The sequence below is a fragment of the Akebia trifoliata genome, chromosome 14 (genome assembly GCF_017979445.1).
Source record: "Akebia trifoliata isolate Shusen 1 chromosome 14, ASM1797944v1, whole genome shotgun sequence".
NCBI classification, from domain to species: Eukaryota; Viridiplantae; Streptophyta; class Magnoliopsida; order Ranunculales; family Lardizabalaceae; genus Akebia; species Akebia trifoliata.
Window position 1 is genome coordinate 6388237 of NC_141388.1, and position 16627 is coordinate 6404863.

General features: G+C 34.8%; 2 protein-coding genes across 2 annotated transcripts; both read left to right on the forward strand.

Annotated features, from left to right (window-relative positions):
- Positions 1–4918: 4918 nt before the first annotated feature.
- On the forward strand, positions 4919–7758 carry LOC147385847 (translation initiation factor). The gene is made up of 6 exons (XM_086424478.1): positions 4919–5338; positions 6403–6500; positions 6599–6670; positions 7037–7161; positions 7255–7327; positions 7537–7758. Exons 1-6 carry the CDS (start codon positions 5032–5034, stop codon positions 7639–7641), a joined length of 780 nt encoding a protein of 259 aa, XP_086280604.1. The 5' UTR covers positions 4919–5031; the 3' UTR covers positions 7642–7758.
- Positions 7759–9832: 2074 nt separating this feature from the next.
- Positions 9833–13758, forward strand: FLD (protein FLOWERING locus D-like protein). The gene is made up of 4 exons (XM_086423496.1): positions 9833–11677; positions 12237–12998; positions 13094–13139; positions 13234–13758. The coding sequence occupies exons 1-4, from the start codon at positions 9928–9930 to the stop codon at positions 13283–13285; spliced, it is 2610 nt and encodes an 869-aa protein (XP_086279622.1). The 5' UTR covers positions 9833–9927; the 3' UTR covers positions 13286–13758.
- Positions 13759–16627: the final 2869 nt, after the last annotated feature.

Below are 16627 nucleotides of genomic sequence, written 5' to 3' on the forward strand. Positions count from 1 at the left end.
AAACTGTTATTGGGTTCATAGTATGATCTGCTGCCCAACCTGATTAATGTTTAGGATCGGGCTTCGGAACTAGCCCATCATGCAGTCAAACCCGATACCTTATGTTATAATTTTATAACTACATTTATATACTACTAGAGTTTGCCTCTAGTAATAGGGCAACATCTTCGGGGATAGAAGTTAGAAGAGGAAATACAACAAAGTTAAAAGAAAAATTATTGAAAATGGGAAAGAAGAAGAATTATAATGTATAAATTCAAAATGGTGGTAGAAAAGAAAAGATAATGAAGTTAAAAGTTGTTTTTGAGAATTTTAATGAAATTAAATCACAACCCTTCTTTGTAAGGGGATAAAGATTGAGATAAATGAGGAAAAACCATCTTGTTTTATCATATAGATGTAAGAAAGTAAAATTATGAGGCTCACAACTAGGGTTAGTCCATGGATTTTGATGATTGAGAGAACTTCACCTATGTGAATGAGCAAATACAAGAGAAATCGAAATCTTAATCTTCTGAACCCAAAATCCTCAACTCATAACCAGTTTAAACCTATGTTACCTAACTCGTTTGTAGTATGGTCTGTATTGGGTTTGTAAGTAAAGTTAACCACAAACCCATCAAATTGTGATTGGATCCAGCAAACCCAACAATTTTGTTCGACGAATCAAACGTACAATTTGGTTCCATGAACCAAACAATTTTTTAATTGATTAAATGAATCAAACTAATTTATTATATAGTTTTTAATTGTTTATATTTAGAATTTGGATTATTATATTAATTTATTTCTATTTAACTTAGAATATTTTAACAATTATAATTGAACTTACAACTTGCACAAGAGAACCAAGCCAATGAACCAAACTAAGGAATTAAAGCAAACCAAGAAACGAATTATCTTTACCTACCCCAATATGAACTAAGTTTATTCTAAAGTGGTGAACTACAAACCCAAATTTGAATTGAGCAAATTGACAAATTAGATAACACAGATTTGAACCCTCTCCAAATACTAAACTTAGTCCAACTCTAGATTGTAGGAAATTTTTGGTCTCCCTACGTTGCATGTCGAATGCTACCCTATATATATATACTAGAGTTTGCAGTACCTACGGAAAGTGCATCCCCTTCGGGGGTTAATAGGGGGTAAAAGAAGACAATAATAGAATTGAATGAGTATTATTAAAAAAAATTGGAGTTGAAGGGGTAAAAAAAAAAGGATAGTAAAGTTAGAGGGATTTTGTTGTCAAAGGGAAATGGGTGAGGGAGAAGGTGAATAAGGACAATGAAGTTGAAGGGGGGGGGGTGGTTTAGGAGGAAAGTAATAAATTGTGGGACAATAGTAGTTGGATGAAATGTTTCTTTTTTAAAAGTGTCTTATTATATGGATATACTAGTCGTCTGTGCCTATGACACATGCATCCTCTTTGGTGTTTAGGGCGTCAAAGGAAAAAAAAAATGTTGAATGAGTATTATTAAAAAAAATTGAGGCCAAGAGAGTAAAAGTTAAAAAAAAAAAAAATTAAAAGGATAAAAAAAGAAATATAATAAAATTAGAGGGGATGAAGTGAAATGCAATAAAGTGAACTTGCAAAAATAATAGCTTGATGGAATGTTTATCTCCACATAACTATAATTTAATCGGATGTTTGTTTCCCATAAAACTATAGTAAAGTAGCCTTTTACAATTGTATTTTATTATATAAATATAATAGAAACAAATCATTTTTTTTTATAATCAAACTCTTAAAATTTTTAAATCACGAACTCAAATTTTAAAGAAGAACGTTTGAATCCACAATCTATCAAATTAAATAAGACATCTTAACCATCTTTTCAAAAGTGATTATTTTAAAAATAAAGAAAAACTGTGTTGTTTGAAAGTCATTATTATTATTATTATTATAAACGAGGAGGGGCCATTGACATGAAAGGATAAGTAGTTGAAGTTAATGAAAGATAGACGAGTTGTGTAGATTCAACATTGTATGCTGTTGCTTCCGAATCTTCAACATTGGAAAAACGTCTCCTCATTTCTTAATCCTCAAACCCATAAGATTAACAATGCATCTGTGAAAGAGACTGGTGTCGTCACTTTGCTTTGACTGCTGTGAGTTGTCAAGGCTGTATTCAAACTAATAATACTATATATCTTATTAAATATATATATATATATCATCGACTAATATTTTCTACGAGCACAATTACAATAATAATATTATTTAAATCAAACCCATTGACTCCACAATCAATCTAGACCATTGATCCTTCTAATAATGTTTGGATCGGATGGCTATAAACATCAAATTGGTGGTGGGTTTACATGGTTATCTTAGGTCATGATGTCTCTATTTACAACTAGTGATAATCGTGTCTCAAACTTGAATGGACGGTTGGGATCATTTGATCAAAATGTTCATTTTTAACGGGAGGACATGCTCCGTGCGATCCTATCAAAGAATCATAGATCATTTATCTCGGGATACATATAATAATAAATCTTTTTCTTATATATGAATGGGGAGTCATATTATCACGAATCTTTGAATTACAATTTAGTGGGCCCCATAAAGCCATCCCAGAAGTCATGTTACAAGACTACTTCTGGAACTATATGATATGTTACAGTTGAAAATAATAATAAAAAAGAAGGAAAATAAATGGATATAACCCCTCTATGACGTCATGACATGCGTACTTAAGGCCGTTAACATCATAACATGTGCGGAAATTTTGTTATTTGAAAATTGCACCGCCTAGCCAACCCAAAGTTGCCACGTTTTCAGTGGATATTTGAGATACCCCTTTATTTTCAAACTCATGACAATACCCCTCTGTCCCTGTCGTCTAAGAGAGACTACTACATAATGACCAAAAAGCCCTTGTTTTCATTCTCTAGTCAAAATCTTTGATAAAGTATTTTCAACTGATTTGACTTTTCTAATGAATAAAAAAAAAAAAAAACCCCAATTATTTTCAACTTTCTCAAAATCTTATATTATTTTTGAGATTTGAGGAGAAAGTCTAATATTATAGGATTGATCTAAAAAAGTTGAAGATGTCAGATTTTTTGGAGAAAAATTGAGGGGTTATGATAAAAACAAGGGTGTTTGGGTTGGTTTCATAGTTTAAATACTTATCCATATCGAGATGATCGAAGACAATTGGAAGAGATAGTGTGAATCAGCAAAGATGAATCTTTCAATGTTTGGAAAGTGTTACTTTAAAAATATTTTAAACTGATCATTTAAATAGTTTGACCTGAGACAAGATATCTATGGGATGTAATAAGGAAAAAAACCAGGTTTTAAATATGAATAATGATGAATTCACGTGGTTTTGGTACGGATTGGGTACATGGTTGACGTGTTAAAGGCATAGAACTGCACATCTTTTTCTCATGTATCCCGATGAAAAAGATTTATAGTTTTGCGCCCTTGCAGTGTACTCAACCGCGTACCAAAACTTCCTGCATTCATCATGACTTTTTAAATATTTAATTAAACTTAAAGTGATGTCTATACTCTAAATGACCCCATGAATAAAATTAATGACTGTTGATGTCATGACGGGTTTTAAACGTGTCTTCACCTACTAATCACGAACCACAAATCTATTTAGCCTAGCAAACAAATTTTTTTTATTATGTGTTGTTATATTTGTGATTACTAATGAGTCATGGAATCATTCAATCAATCGTCACATTTTGTAAAGTCCCTCACCAACTATTGTTATTGGGAAGTTTTGTTCTAAGTGATTTTTGAAATTATTAATAGAAGATACGGTTATCGAATTATATATACACAGTTGACCTATTATATGAGAATTATTAATAGAAGAGACTATGATGGAATTATATAAATGGTTGACCCATTACTCCATTCCATTACTATTCAGATGGACGTTAAACACTTTAGTAACTCTATTCACACACAGAAATCGGTTTAGGCTTGCTGCTCTTTGTGATCTAATGCTGTTATGTTCTTTTATTTATTTTTTTCAGCCTATTTGTGCCCCCCAATTGTTTTTCTCACTTTTTTCTTAAACTCTAATTTTTTTTTTATTCCCAATTTTCTGTTTTTTTATTGGATTCAATGGATCCTCGAAAATTTTAGTCTTGTGGACATTTGGGGACAATCAAGAGTGGAAATTTTTTTTTGTGGGGACAACTAAAAATGAAACAAAATAGTTATGAGGGCAATAGTGACTTATTTTTTTATCCACCACTAAAATCCATCGCAATGGCTCACTAATTCATAGACTTTGAAATTTCTTGTGGGGGCAAGTGCCCCTTCCCTCTAAATCCACCCCTATGTGGAGATATACTTGTGTATCGTAAAATAGTCTACGAACATTGACGATTCATAAGAGTCAAACCATTTGATTAGAATAACCCACTTGATTGCATTTGCTAAATTTCTTTACGTTACAAGAAAATTTGAACAAAAATGTGTTGATAAATTTCCTTGACTCAACCACTTGCACATAGGACTTTTCGAGGGGACAATGTGTGTGGCCGTGAGATTAGTCTTATTTGAAAGGTGAATTGCGGTGTTGGATATATGTGGACAAATTTTCAAATAAATCTTAATTTATACAAATCTTTAATTTGTTGTTTATATCATAGTTTGAAAACTCGTCGAGTCAAGTCGAAACTTGGCCAACTCGACTCGATTGGATTCCAAGGTGAATCGGTCTCAAAACTCAAAAAATCAACTCGAAGACCCAGACGAGTCGGAGGCATCGAGTCAATAATTACATTTTCCACAAAATCCCTATTTTCCCCCAAAATTTCATCCAAAAATCCTTATTTTTCTCTCACCATGAAGAATATGCCACATAGTACATTGGAGAGAGACCATGATGACGTGGAGCGGTTTTAACTTTTAAAATTCACTGGCGTGTCCACTTCCCTGACTTCCCATTCTCCATCTTCTCTTTATCTCTCTCTATCATCTCTGCACCCTTACCAATATTTTTTTTTAATATACTAAGAAAACATATTCCTCCCAAATTTTTTTTCCAGAAAATGGCAATGCTAAGGTTCTCTGCAACTCTACTCGGTCCACGAAGTGTGCTACTTCCGCCTTTATCTTCTTGTCCTCCTGAATCCCCAATCTTTTTGTCCAAAATAATGTCCACTGTGTCCTTTCCTGGACATAATAACTCGTGCACAAGAAGTAAGAAAGCTATACTCAGGTCCTCCTACGCTGCCATGAAGAAGGAGAGCTTTGAAGAGATAGCTGAGAGAGATGAGAATGAGATGGAGTGCAACGAAACACTCTTGTACTCTTTCGCCCCTTTTCCTTTGTTATTTGTTGCAGCCCTTCCAGGAGGTAATAATTGTGTACATTTTGATATTTTTCAACATTTTGGAGGGTACTTTAGTCAATTAATTCATGGGTGGGCCTACGGCTTAATGGATTTTTCTAAATATCAATACCATGTTGGATGTGGATCAGGAAATCTTATAATTTCTAAGGAAAAAAGGCACCAAAACGGGCATGTAGGTCCAGTTACGTTTTGGAAAGAGAACTATTAACACACCAACTTTTACTTAGAACACACCAATTTTGCATAAAATCATTCATTTCAAAGGATTTGTGTTATAAGGAACGTTGGTGTACCAATAGAATCTCTTTTTAAAAAACATCCCTCTATGTGGTCATATTTACCATTTTACATTTTTATTCTAATTGTGAATCTCAAAAAAATAATATATATAAAAATGCCAAAATTATATTTAGGATTTATTATTTCAGGTTGAAAAGAAGGATATATATACAGCTAAATTCAACTAAATGGGGTTTCTTTTAGGGAAGAAATCAGTTCATTTATAAGATTTGATTTGAAATAAAAAGTTATAAAAGTATATCAAATTGGGCGAATTACCATTTTGTGAGCTGAAAATGAGTTATTTACGATTCTGGCTAACTGTTTATTTTAAATTTTTAATTACCAAAATGTGAATGATCACATTTTCATTAAAAAAAAAAAACCAGAACGGTAATGAATTCGGCAGTTTTAAAGTGACAATTTCAGATTAGTCACTTCAAACCTGCAAAATTGTCACTTTAAAAACTTCCGAATTTGTTATTGTTCACATTTTGGTAATTAAAATGAATAGTGAGCCAGAATCGTAAAGTCGTCAAAAGTAGATCACTTTTTTGTAAATATCCCTATCAAATTTTCAGTATCTACTGCATGGCATATGCAATTTTGGTAAAAAGAAATAAATACTCAAATAGATATAACATGACCCTATTAATAAATATTTCAAAATTGTTATTGGGCCAATAATTTCTGCAATATAAGGCCATAAGGTAAAACATCCTAATTTCTATATAGGAAACCATGAGAGGTAAAGTTAACTAATAGTATGGTTGTTTGGGGGACACAGCTGGGACACTGAGATCTGTTTTTGGGCCATTTGTTGAGTTGGTGAAGTCATGGAATCTTCCTGGTTGGCTAGTACATTGGGGTCATCCTGGCAATATGGTAAATAAAAATAATATCCTTGATCATCATTCCTTGACCAACCAAAGATTTAATTCTTTTTACAATAATAATTATGTGATCTTTCTCTAATATTGTAGGCCGTGGTGCTCTTTGCCATGGGTGGTTATGGAACATATTTAGGTTTCCGAATTCGATTCTCCAATGATGTGGTAAATCATTCATTACTGAGCAATCTTTTTATATCTTCTTATATATGGTATTTCCGAGATAATAAATTTGGTTGCTTTGGTATACTTTTAGATCATCAACTTTAGATTTATCGGATATTCTTCTTCATGGGTGGATATCAATACTAAATTTACACTCTAAACATTTCTCCATAATTTTAGTTTAATATTAACTTCCTCTTTAGTCTTATCAACTAATACTACAATCGTCTGCAAATAACTAAAAACCAATTGATTAATGAGTTGGTAGTTATCGAAAGACTTCATGATCATTCATAAAACATACACAACGTTAAAAAATGGTATTTTAACACCTTAGACATTTTTTTGGCTTTGCCATCATTTTAGGAGGAGAAGGCCAAGGCCAAAGATCTGCATCCAAAGCTTCTTGGTGGAATGTTTTTCTTCTTTGCTCTTGGGGCAACTGGTGGAATCACAGCTCTGCTCACATCTGACAAACCCATCTTTGAGAGGTATACTCTAAAATTTAATGGTTATATATAAGGGGAAATTCGCGTGCACGTGTTTTCATATCCATTGAAAATCATTAACAAATTTGGTGGCAGCCCTCATGCTGTTACAGGTTTCATTGGCCTTTCTCTCTTGACCATACAGACTATTTTGCCTACATTGTTTGAGGTAGTTAGACAACTAAACCCCTCCCCTCTTTTTATAAATGTTTTTGATAGGTATATAAAGGTTTCCTTCTTCCATAATGTATATAAATATGTAGTGGTGGTATAATATTTGCAATCTTTAGTATGTTTGTGGAAACTTATTGCATTTGTATATTCTTTTTTCAGATATTTCTCTACTTCTTTTTGTTGCTTTTTTATGTTTTTTTTCAGGGAAATCCTGGACTAAGGAACGTTCATGGGATATTGGGTAGTGGGATCATGACTCTGTTTCTCATCCATGCTGCACTTGGACTTCAACTTGGTCTTAGTTATTAATAATTTTCCTCTAAAATTTGTTTAGCCTTAATCATTGTAATTCTTTTGAATAAATGAAGAACAAGAGTACCAAGAGAGAGATCTATTGTTCATTCAAAGAGGGTTTTTGTTCCTCCACTCCACTTTGTTAGAGTCTTAAGTCTTCTGGTCACCTTAACGAACTTGGTAATATTATTAAGACATTGTGTCGTCAATGGGTTTGACTCACTCTTTGCCTCATCAAATATTGTAGACAATATTTTTTTTTATTCCATATATTGAATTCTTAATTGTGAAAAAATCGAAACATCAAAGAAAATAGAATCGCACAAAAAACACAAGAATTTACATGATTTGATAGTGTGTCTACGTGCACCGATCAAATCAAAATCTAATCACTATATTCTTTTCAAAGATACAGCCCCCCCCACATGGACCCAATCGAAAATCCTGAAAACTTCGCCTCGATGGCACTGCTCCACATGACCTAATCGAGAAGCCTAACATGGACCATTTCCTCTGAGTCTGGGCTGATTCTACTTCGCTTCGAAAAATGTCCCCTTTGAATTTTCTTCTTAAAGCCCAAGCCCATAAAGAATACAAGACAATCTTACACAAAATTAATCTCTTAGGGATTCATAGGCCGCCAACCATACATACATGAGATTAGATACCCACGGTGATCTTAAGAGGGCAACCACCTTGGATTGTTCAATTTTCTTGCGTGTGACTAAGGTAGATCGAGATCTATGCCAATCTTACCTTGGGCTGTCAACGGATGCTTATTGGTTCGGATATAGCAATATCTGAATTCGAAATCGAAATTTTTATTTCATATCCACATTCGAATTCGAATTCAATTGTCCTATCGGATATCGGTAATATCTTATTAGAATTCGAATAATTTGTATATAAAAAAAACACAAATTTTCCTTATCCAATTGATTTTTCATTATTAAAAAAAAAATTATTATATATTATATATTATATATTATGTATATAATATATAAATCAAATAAAATAATATATAATATATATTATTTTGAATCGGATTCGAAATGTTAATATCTGAATCCATATCTAATAAGGATTTGAATATATAAAACTATTCGAATTTGAATCCGATATCTGATTTTTTGAATTCAAATTTTCGACTATCCATTAACACCCCAAATCTTACCGGTATGTAGTTTCATCCGATGTGTCCAATGGGTGAAGGAGCTCGTCCCTAAGCTCCTTCCTAAATGCTTTGGAAAAATCAAGAAACTCAATAAAAAAACTTCCCACAAAGCCAATAACTAAATCTTTTCCAAGGCATTGTGTAGATTTATATCGTAATGTACATGGAGTATTTAAAAAAACACTCACTTGAGTGAGGTTGTCAGCTCTATCGATTATTAGACCACTTAAGATCTCTTATAGTTAGTGATAATTTTTCTTAACAAAAGAGAAATATTAGGCGTATTGTGACATATCCTTGACCTTCTGGTATATAAATGATTGTTCGAAACTATCAAAACAACTAGTTGTAAATCAAGTTTCAAGTATTTTATGTTAATTTATTTATTAAAGTCTCTTTAACAAATACCATATCGATGAAATATTAAAATTATTTCATCAAAGAAGAAGATGTTCCAATGGAAAAGAAGAGAAGAATTACTTGACCGAAAAAAATATCCCATCAATGTACAAGATCGGTTCAACTCACTAATAATCCCATCTAATTTAATTTGAGGTAGAAGGAACAAAAAAAGGTTTTTATCAACATTTAATTCAATAATATAAGTTTTAACATCAACATAAACATTGGATTCTAAAAATTGAAAAAAAATTATAAAAAAATTGTGATCCAATATGATGTCATGTTTCGATATGAAAATACAGTATTCAAGTGGCACATGTTTATTGGAAAACAAACACATTGGACTGCATGCCATAAAAAACCAGGTTGTTCTTATGGTATAAGAACGGGGCATCATTCTGGATCCTGATCAAATCGTTACTCAATGACCCATGTACCTCGACCCGGGCTGCATGCCATAAAAAACCAGGTTGTTCTTATGGTATAAGAACGGGGCATCATTCTGGATCCTGATCAAATCGTTACTCAATGACCCATGTACCGAGACCCGATATCTTGGGTCGGGTCAACTGGATCACCAGATCGCACACGTGAGGACGTCTAACATAAGTATTAGTGCGCACTGTACACTACAAATACCTCCGCTGCAAAATCTCTCTGTTTCTTTCATCCAAATCTCAATTTCTCTCTTCGACTTCAACAATCTCCATTAATCAAAGCTCCAAATGACTGAACAAACCCCTTCATTTCCTACTCCTCTGCAAGACTTCCAACAAATCAATCTTCTTCCCTTACAACCAAACCCTAACCCCAATTCAAACCCTAATCCTAACCCCAACTCTGATTTGAATACCATTCTCTCTCCGCCCTTCCCCAGAAAGCGAAGGCGAGGCAGATCTCCTCGAAAGCCGACATCTCTTCCACTCCAATACCATGTAAGCTACAGTAACGGTAATAACGAACCTGTTTTTAATTCTTCTTCACTTTCTATCAGACCCATTGTAGAAAATTCAGTTTCTTTACCACCACCAGCACCACAACCTACAACTACTACTAATAATACTTTAGATATATCTGAAGAGATCATTTTTATTAATAAAGACGCCACAGCCGAAGCTTTAATTGCTCTCTCTGCCGGATTCCCTGCCGATTCCCTCACTGATGAGGAAATTGAGGCTGGGGTTGTTTCAATTATTGGAGGGATCGAACAGGTTAACTACATTTTAATCAGAAACCATATTTTAACTAGATGGAGAGAAAATGTATCCAATTGGTTAACCAAAGAGGCATTTTTCGATTTAGTACCATATCACTGCGGTAGCCTTCTGAACTCGGCTTATAATTTCTTGGTTTCTCATGGGTATGTTAATTTTGGGGTTGCCCCCGCAATTAAGGAAAAAATCCCGTCCGAAGCGTCTAAGGCAAATGTGATAATAATCGGAGCGGGTTTGGCTGGTTTATCTGCCGCTAGGCAGTTAATGGCATTTGGGTTTAAAGTGGTTATTTTAGAGGGTAGGAAGCGTGCTGGAGGACGGGTTTATACGAAGAAAATGGAGGGAGCGAATAGGACTGCAGCTGCAGATTTAGGGGGGAGTGTTTTGACGGGTACGTTGGGGAACCCACTTGGGATTTTAGCCCGACAGTTGTGTTACCCTCTTCATAAGGTGAGAGACAAGTGCCCTCTTTATAATCCGGATGGGAAGCTGGTTGACCATGAGATGGATTCCAAGGTTGAGACGGCATTTAATAGGCTCTTGGACAAGGCTAGTCGGCTTAGACAATCAATGGGGGAGGTGTCAGTGGATGTTTCGCTTGGGTCTGCATTAGAAACGTTCCGAGAGGTCTATGGGGATGCTGTGAATTCTGATGAGTTGAACTTGTTCAATTGGCATCTGGCGAACTTGGAGTACGCGAATGCAGGATTGCTCTCGAAGCTCTCACTTGCATTCTGGGACCAAGATGATCCTTACGATATGGGAGGGGACCATTGTTTCTTGCCCGGAGGGAACGAGAGGTTGGTTCAGGCGTTGGCCGAGAACTTACCCATCTCATACATGAAGACTGTGCACACTATTAGGTATAGTAGTGATGGTGTGCAGGTTATTGCTGGGAGTCAGGTTTTTGAGGGAGACATGGCACTGTGTACGGTTCCAGTTGGGGTCTTGAAGAGTGGTTCGATTAAATTCATTCCAGAGTTGCCTCAGAGGAAGCTTGATGGGATAAAGAGGTTGGGTTTTGGGTTGTTAAATAAAGTTGCTATGCTGTTTCCCCATGTGTTTTGGGGTACGGAGCTTGATACGTTTGGGCATCTCTCTGATGACCCGAGCCGTAGAGGCGAGTTCTTTTTGTTTTATAGCTATGCAACTGTGGCGGGTGGTCCCCTCTTGATTGCTTTAGTAGCAGGAGAAGCTGCACTCAAGTTTGAGAGCATGCCACCGACTGATGCTGTCACCCAGGTTCTTCAGATTCTCAAAGGTATATTTATGTTTTAACTTTTATTCTAAAATGTTAAATTAAGAGTACTTTCTTACTATCCATTTGTGAACATAGTAAAAAAAAAAAAAACGCATTAAAACTTGTACCTCTAACGATAAAAACACTTTTTTTTAACGTTTTAAACAAGTTTCTTTGTAGCCTTATAGTTTTGTGTTATTTTATTCATGAATATTTTTTAATGTGGGATTTGATACATAATAAAATTTGGTGATTCGTAAATGTAGAAATATGGGATTTGATGACAATAATGGTTTTTCATTTTTTTTCAATAGTGTATTATTTTGAATAAAAGATATGTTGAAGAGTGAACAATTTTTTTTGGCATCGTAACATGTATAATTATGTTTGAGAACATGTTATATCGAAAACATGGAATAAATTAAAATAAATGTCTTATGTATTATTTGATATATTCATTTTTCATAATTTTTAATATATTTTTTATGTTTCATCGTATTTATTTTTTCTGAAGTTTTCCCTTGCTGTTTTAAACCTATACTCCAACTTTGTGAGTATGCTTTTGAACCAATGCACACAGGTATTTATGAGCCGCAAGGAGTTGATGTTCCTGAGCCCATCCAGACTGTTTGCACTAGGTGGGGTAGTGACCCTTTTAGTTTGGGTTCTTATTCTAATGTTGCAGTGGGGGCATCGGGGGATGACTACGATATATTAGCTGAAAATGTCGGAGATGGGAGGCTTTTCTTTGCAGGGGAAGCCACCACTAGGCGATACCCTGCAACCATGCATGGGGCCTTTTTGAGCGGACTGAGAGAAGCGGCAAATATGGCTCACCATACTAATTCTCGAGCCTTGCGTGTTAAAATTGAGAGGAGTCCATCAAAGGATGCCCAATCTTGTGCTGCCCTTCTAGCGGATTTGTTCAGGGAGCCTGATCTAGAATTTGGGAGCTTTTCTGCGATTTTTGCACAGAAGAGTTCTGATCCTAAGTCTACGGCAATCTTAAGGGTTACGTTTAGTGGGCCCCGGAAGAAGAGTAATGAAGGATCGAAGTCAGATCAACAGCACTCTAATAAGTTACTTTTTCAGCAACTCCAATCACATTTCAATCAGCAGCAACAGCTTCATGTTTACACATTGTTATCAAGACAACAGGCTCTTGAATTGCGGGAGGTGAGAGGAGGTGATGAAATGAGGTTGTACCACCTATCCGAGAAGCTTGGGGTGAAGTTGGTGGGAAGGAGAGGTTTGGGTTCTGCTGCTGATTCTGTTATTGCTTCCATCAAAGCTGAGAGAAGCAACCGTAGATCCACTTTGACGTCATTGGCTCTTAGATCAGGTGAATGATTTGTTCTTAAATGAAAAACATGTTTTCTAATCATGAAATTTGTTTGGATTAGATCTGAGAATTATTTTTAATGGGTTTTGATAAAGGAATACTGAAGCAGAAAGCCATCACTTCCAAGCACACAGTGGTCAGGTATGAAAGGATGAACTTCCATACAATTTAATTGTGGTATTTATTACAAATGTCTCTATTATAGAAAGTGTGTAACCTGAAGTAAATTTTTCAGAAGGGCTAAAGCAGTGAGTAATGGCAATGACTCGGTACCACCTCCCAGTTGAAACATCCAATACCCATCTTGGACAGAGAACACCGAACATAAACCTAACATGATGATGCCCATATTGGTCAGGTTTGAATGTAGAATCATCTTCATTTTTCTTGAGAATCATCAATCATCTTGATGATAAGTGGGTCCTTCTTCAAGAAGGTGATTGAGGTTGATTCGATGAATCCATAAGATTGATGGACTTGATTGTGTTTCATTTCAATTACCATTACATCGCTATTAGTGGGAGGGATATTGAAGAGTTGATTTGGGCTATGTTAAGGATTAGAAGATTCAAATTTCTCTTTGGCAGTCTTGAGGATGAAGGAAAGAAGTACTGTAATTAAGTTCTAGATGTGAGAAAATGCACTTGCTATACAATTTGTAGTATGTCTTCTGTGACAAGAACACTTTAGATGACATATATAACCTGCAGAGTTCCATGCACATGAAGTAACAATTTTTGAAGTTTGGATATTTTGACTATATTCCCTAATCTTTTATTGTCAAAATTATTTGTTCTTTCTAATTTTCATTTTGCATGCATATAAAGGTAAATGTTTTGGAAGTATATTGAGAGAATAATCAAATGGCTTATAACAATAGAGCAATCTTAACTTTTTTTTGTTTGTGATCTCAACTTTCTTTGATTCTTGAGAATTCAAATAAGCGTTGTTCTTATAGATGCTTGTTGATTCTTTGAAATCTCTTAATGGAGGCAGTAGTTTCTATATCTGGTACCATCATCAAGATTGATCATAAGCAATGTAACCTTTTGATTTAAGATTGCAAACTGGAGTAATTATAAATGTGAATTTCTAAAGAAAAAAAAAAGTTGGTCCATGCAGGTGTATTATTATTATTATTTTTGATAACTGGGCATCCCTATAGACAGTGGATCTTGCCTGTATCTGGGCTTTTCCCAATCCATAGACAATGGTCTTGTCCAAGGATTATTCTCGGGGCACGTGCAACGCCCACACATCACATGCACCAGGCAAGTGAGGGTGCACCCTCACGAGTGGCCTCTGAGGAATTAATGTTCATGCTAGGTATCGAACTCTCGACTTACGGGCATTAATCATTTATCAATTTGAAATTGCCAAAAATGTGAATAAGCTGGTAGTTCTCCCATGAGATGCTTTGTCTATCGGACATCTATTCCCATTAATGGACACCAAAGAATAGAATTACACATAAGAAATCAGAATATTGACAGTTATCTTTTACTGGAGCTAAATTAATAATGATCTTATTAATTCAATAATATGTAATAATAAGATTTACAAAGCTTGCAGTATCGAGAATGCTATAATTTAACCCAATTAGGGTATGTTTGATTGCATGGAAAGTCACTTTCCATGGAATTTGAAATCCATGGAAAATTAGTAGTGGAAAATAGTTAGGTTGGAAAATCAAATTCCATTGTTTGATTTCACTTGGATAAAATCATGGAAAAAATATGAGAAAAAAGAAGAAGAGGAGAAGGAGGAAGAAAATGAGAGGAGGGGGAGAGGAAGAAGAAGATGACGAGGAAGAGGAAAGGGGGAGGATGTGGCGACGGAGGTAAGTGAAGAAGATGGGGGGAAAACGTGGTGGTGGCAAAGGAGATGAGGGATGGAGAAGGAGAAGAAGAAGAGAGAGAGAGAGAGAGAGAGAGAGAGAGAGAGAAGGTGATCGGAGACGGAGCCGACGGCGACGGTGACGGTGACGGCGATGGTGACGATGGAGATGACGATGACGATGACGACGACGGCGACGGCGAGGTTAGTGTAATGGTGGTGGTGGTGGTGATAATGGTGGTAGGGAAGAATAGAGGATGAAAAATATGGGTGGATTTCATTTTCCCACCCATATGGGTGGAAAAGTGAAATCCATGATTTAATGGACTTTTTGAATGGGGTGGAAAATGAATTTCCATTTCCATGTGCAATCAAACACTTGAAAAATGTCATTTTCCATGGAAATTGATTTTTCACCGTATTTTTCATGTGCAATCAAACATACCCTTAGTGTTCGTTAGCATTATGATTTGGTTCATAAGTTGGCGCCATTGCAAACTGATCTAACCACCTCATATAGTCAATCGAAAACAAGATCAATTCTTGATAGAAAATATCTGATAAATCAGAAAATTCTGTTGTATCAAAGCTAGTTGAGAAATTAGATACAAATGCATTGCTCACAAGATAGCGAGCATTATAATAAGCTCCTATAATCATCATAAGTGAATCGTATCGCCACCGTGTCATTTTAGTATAAAATTCTATCTGGATCAACCACTTTCTCATTGGAAATAGAAGCTTTTAAATTATTTTTATTTTTATTGCAAAAATGAAAATTCAGATAGTCCATTTGTCTACTGATGTATGAAAGAAAAAAAAAAAAACTTAGGAAGCCAAGGAGGAATAGAAGCTTTTGAAAATCAATATTTTTTAAGTCCAAAAATAACAACTCTATCAATCAAACAAGTAGACCATAGCAATAAAGAAAGAAAGAAATCTAGAATTCTAGAATCAATGGAAACGGTACCCCAAATAGAACCAACAATCACAAAATAAATATCAGAAAATCTAGAATTTTAACGGTACTCACCTAAAAATCAAGAACCAATGGCGATCCACACCTAAATGTCTTAAAGCAAGCATTTTAGTGGAGACTTGTGGGTTTCATTATTTATGGAAGTTTCAACTTAATTGTCAAATGTGAGGTAGATGATGCGTTAGGATTTTTGTTATCAGATGCATGAGAGAGATAATTTTTTATGCTGTAGAGAGATGATATTTCTCAATTAATTTTTTGACAAAAAGTTAAATACAAGTGACGCCATCGCCAAGAACGACTCACCAAGATCAATGTGCTTAGTGGAACTTGAACTTTGATATCATGTAGAAATATGATTTTATTGAGAATTCTTGGATAAAGATTACATGAACCCTATTAGGGTATTTATTGATATTACTTCAACTAAGATGTTAGAAACTAGTCTAATATAAATGGGTCTCGTTCAGCAACAAACATTTTGGCAAAACATTTTTCAAAAATCAACCCAATCCAAAACTTCTAGCCCCAGTTTACAAGTTGAAAAATCGTGGACCGTCCATTTTTTGTAAACCATTTTTGATGGGGTTAGAAGTTTTGGAATGGGCTGATTTTTGGTGATTATCATCTCCTCATCGTAGAGATCATCCTTATCAAAAATCAGCCTATTCCAAAACCTCTAACCCATATTTTGAAAAATGTTTTCCAAAATGTTTGTTGCTGAACATTTCCCAATATAAATATACCAATTATCTATAATTCTTAATTTAGAATATCTTAATAGATATTACTAAATATTTTATTCTCAATCACC

What these genes read in the sequence shown, in the direction of transcription:
- LOC147385847 (XM_086424478.1), top strand. Translation starts at nt 5,032, where the DNA reads ATGGCAATGCTAAGGTTCTCTGCAACTCTACTCGGTCCACGAAGTGTG. An exon ending in GACAAACCCATCTTTGAGAG is followed by an intron (nt 7,162 to 7,254) that starts GTATACTCTAAA and finishes ATTTGGTGGCAG; the next exon opens with CCCTCATGCTGTTACAGGTT. An exon ending in TTTTGCCTACATTGTTTGAG is followed by an intron (nt 7,328 to 7,536) that starts GTAGTTAGACAA and finishes GTTTTTTTTCAG; the next exon opens with GGAAATCCTGGACTAAGGAA.
- FLD (XM_086423496.1), top strand. Translation starts at nt 9,928, where the DNA reads ATGACTGAACAAACCCCTTCATTTCCTACTCCTCTGCAAGACTTCCAA. An exon ending in GGTTCTTCAGATTCTCAAAG is followed by an intron (nt 11,678 to 12,236) that starts GTATATTTATGT and finishes CAATGCACACAG; the next exon opens with GTATTTATGAGCCGCAAGGA. An exon ending in TCCAAGCACACAGTGGTCAG is followed by an intron (nt 13,140 to 13,233) that starts GTATGAAAGGAT and finishes TAAATTTTTCAG; the next exon opens with AAGGGCTAAAGCAGTGAGTA.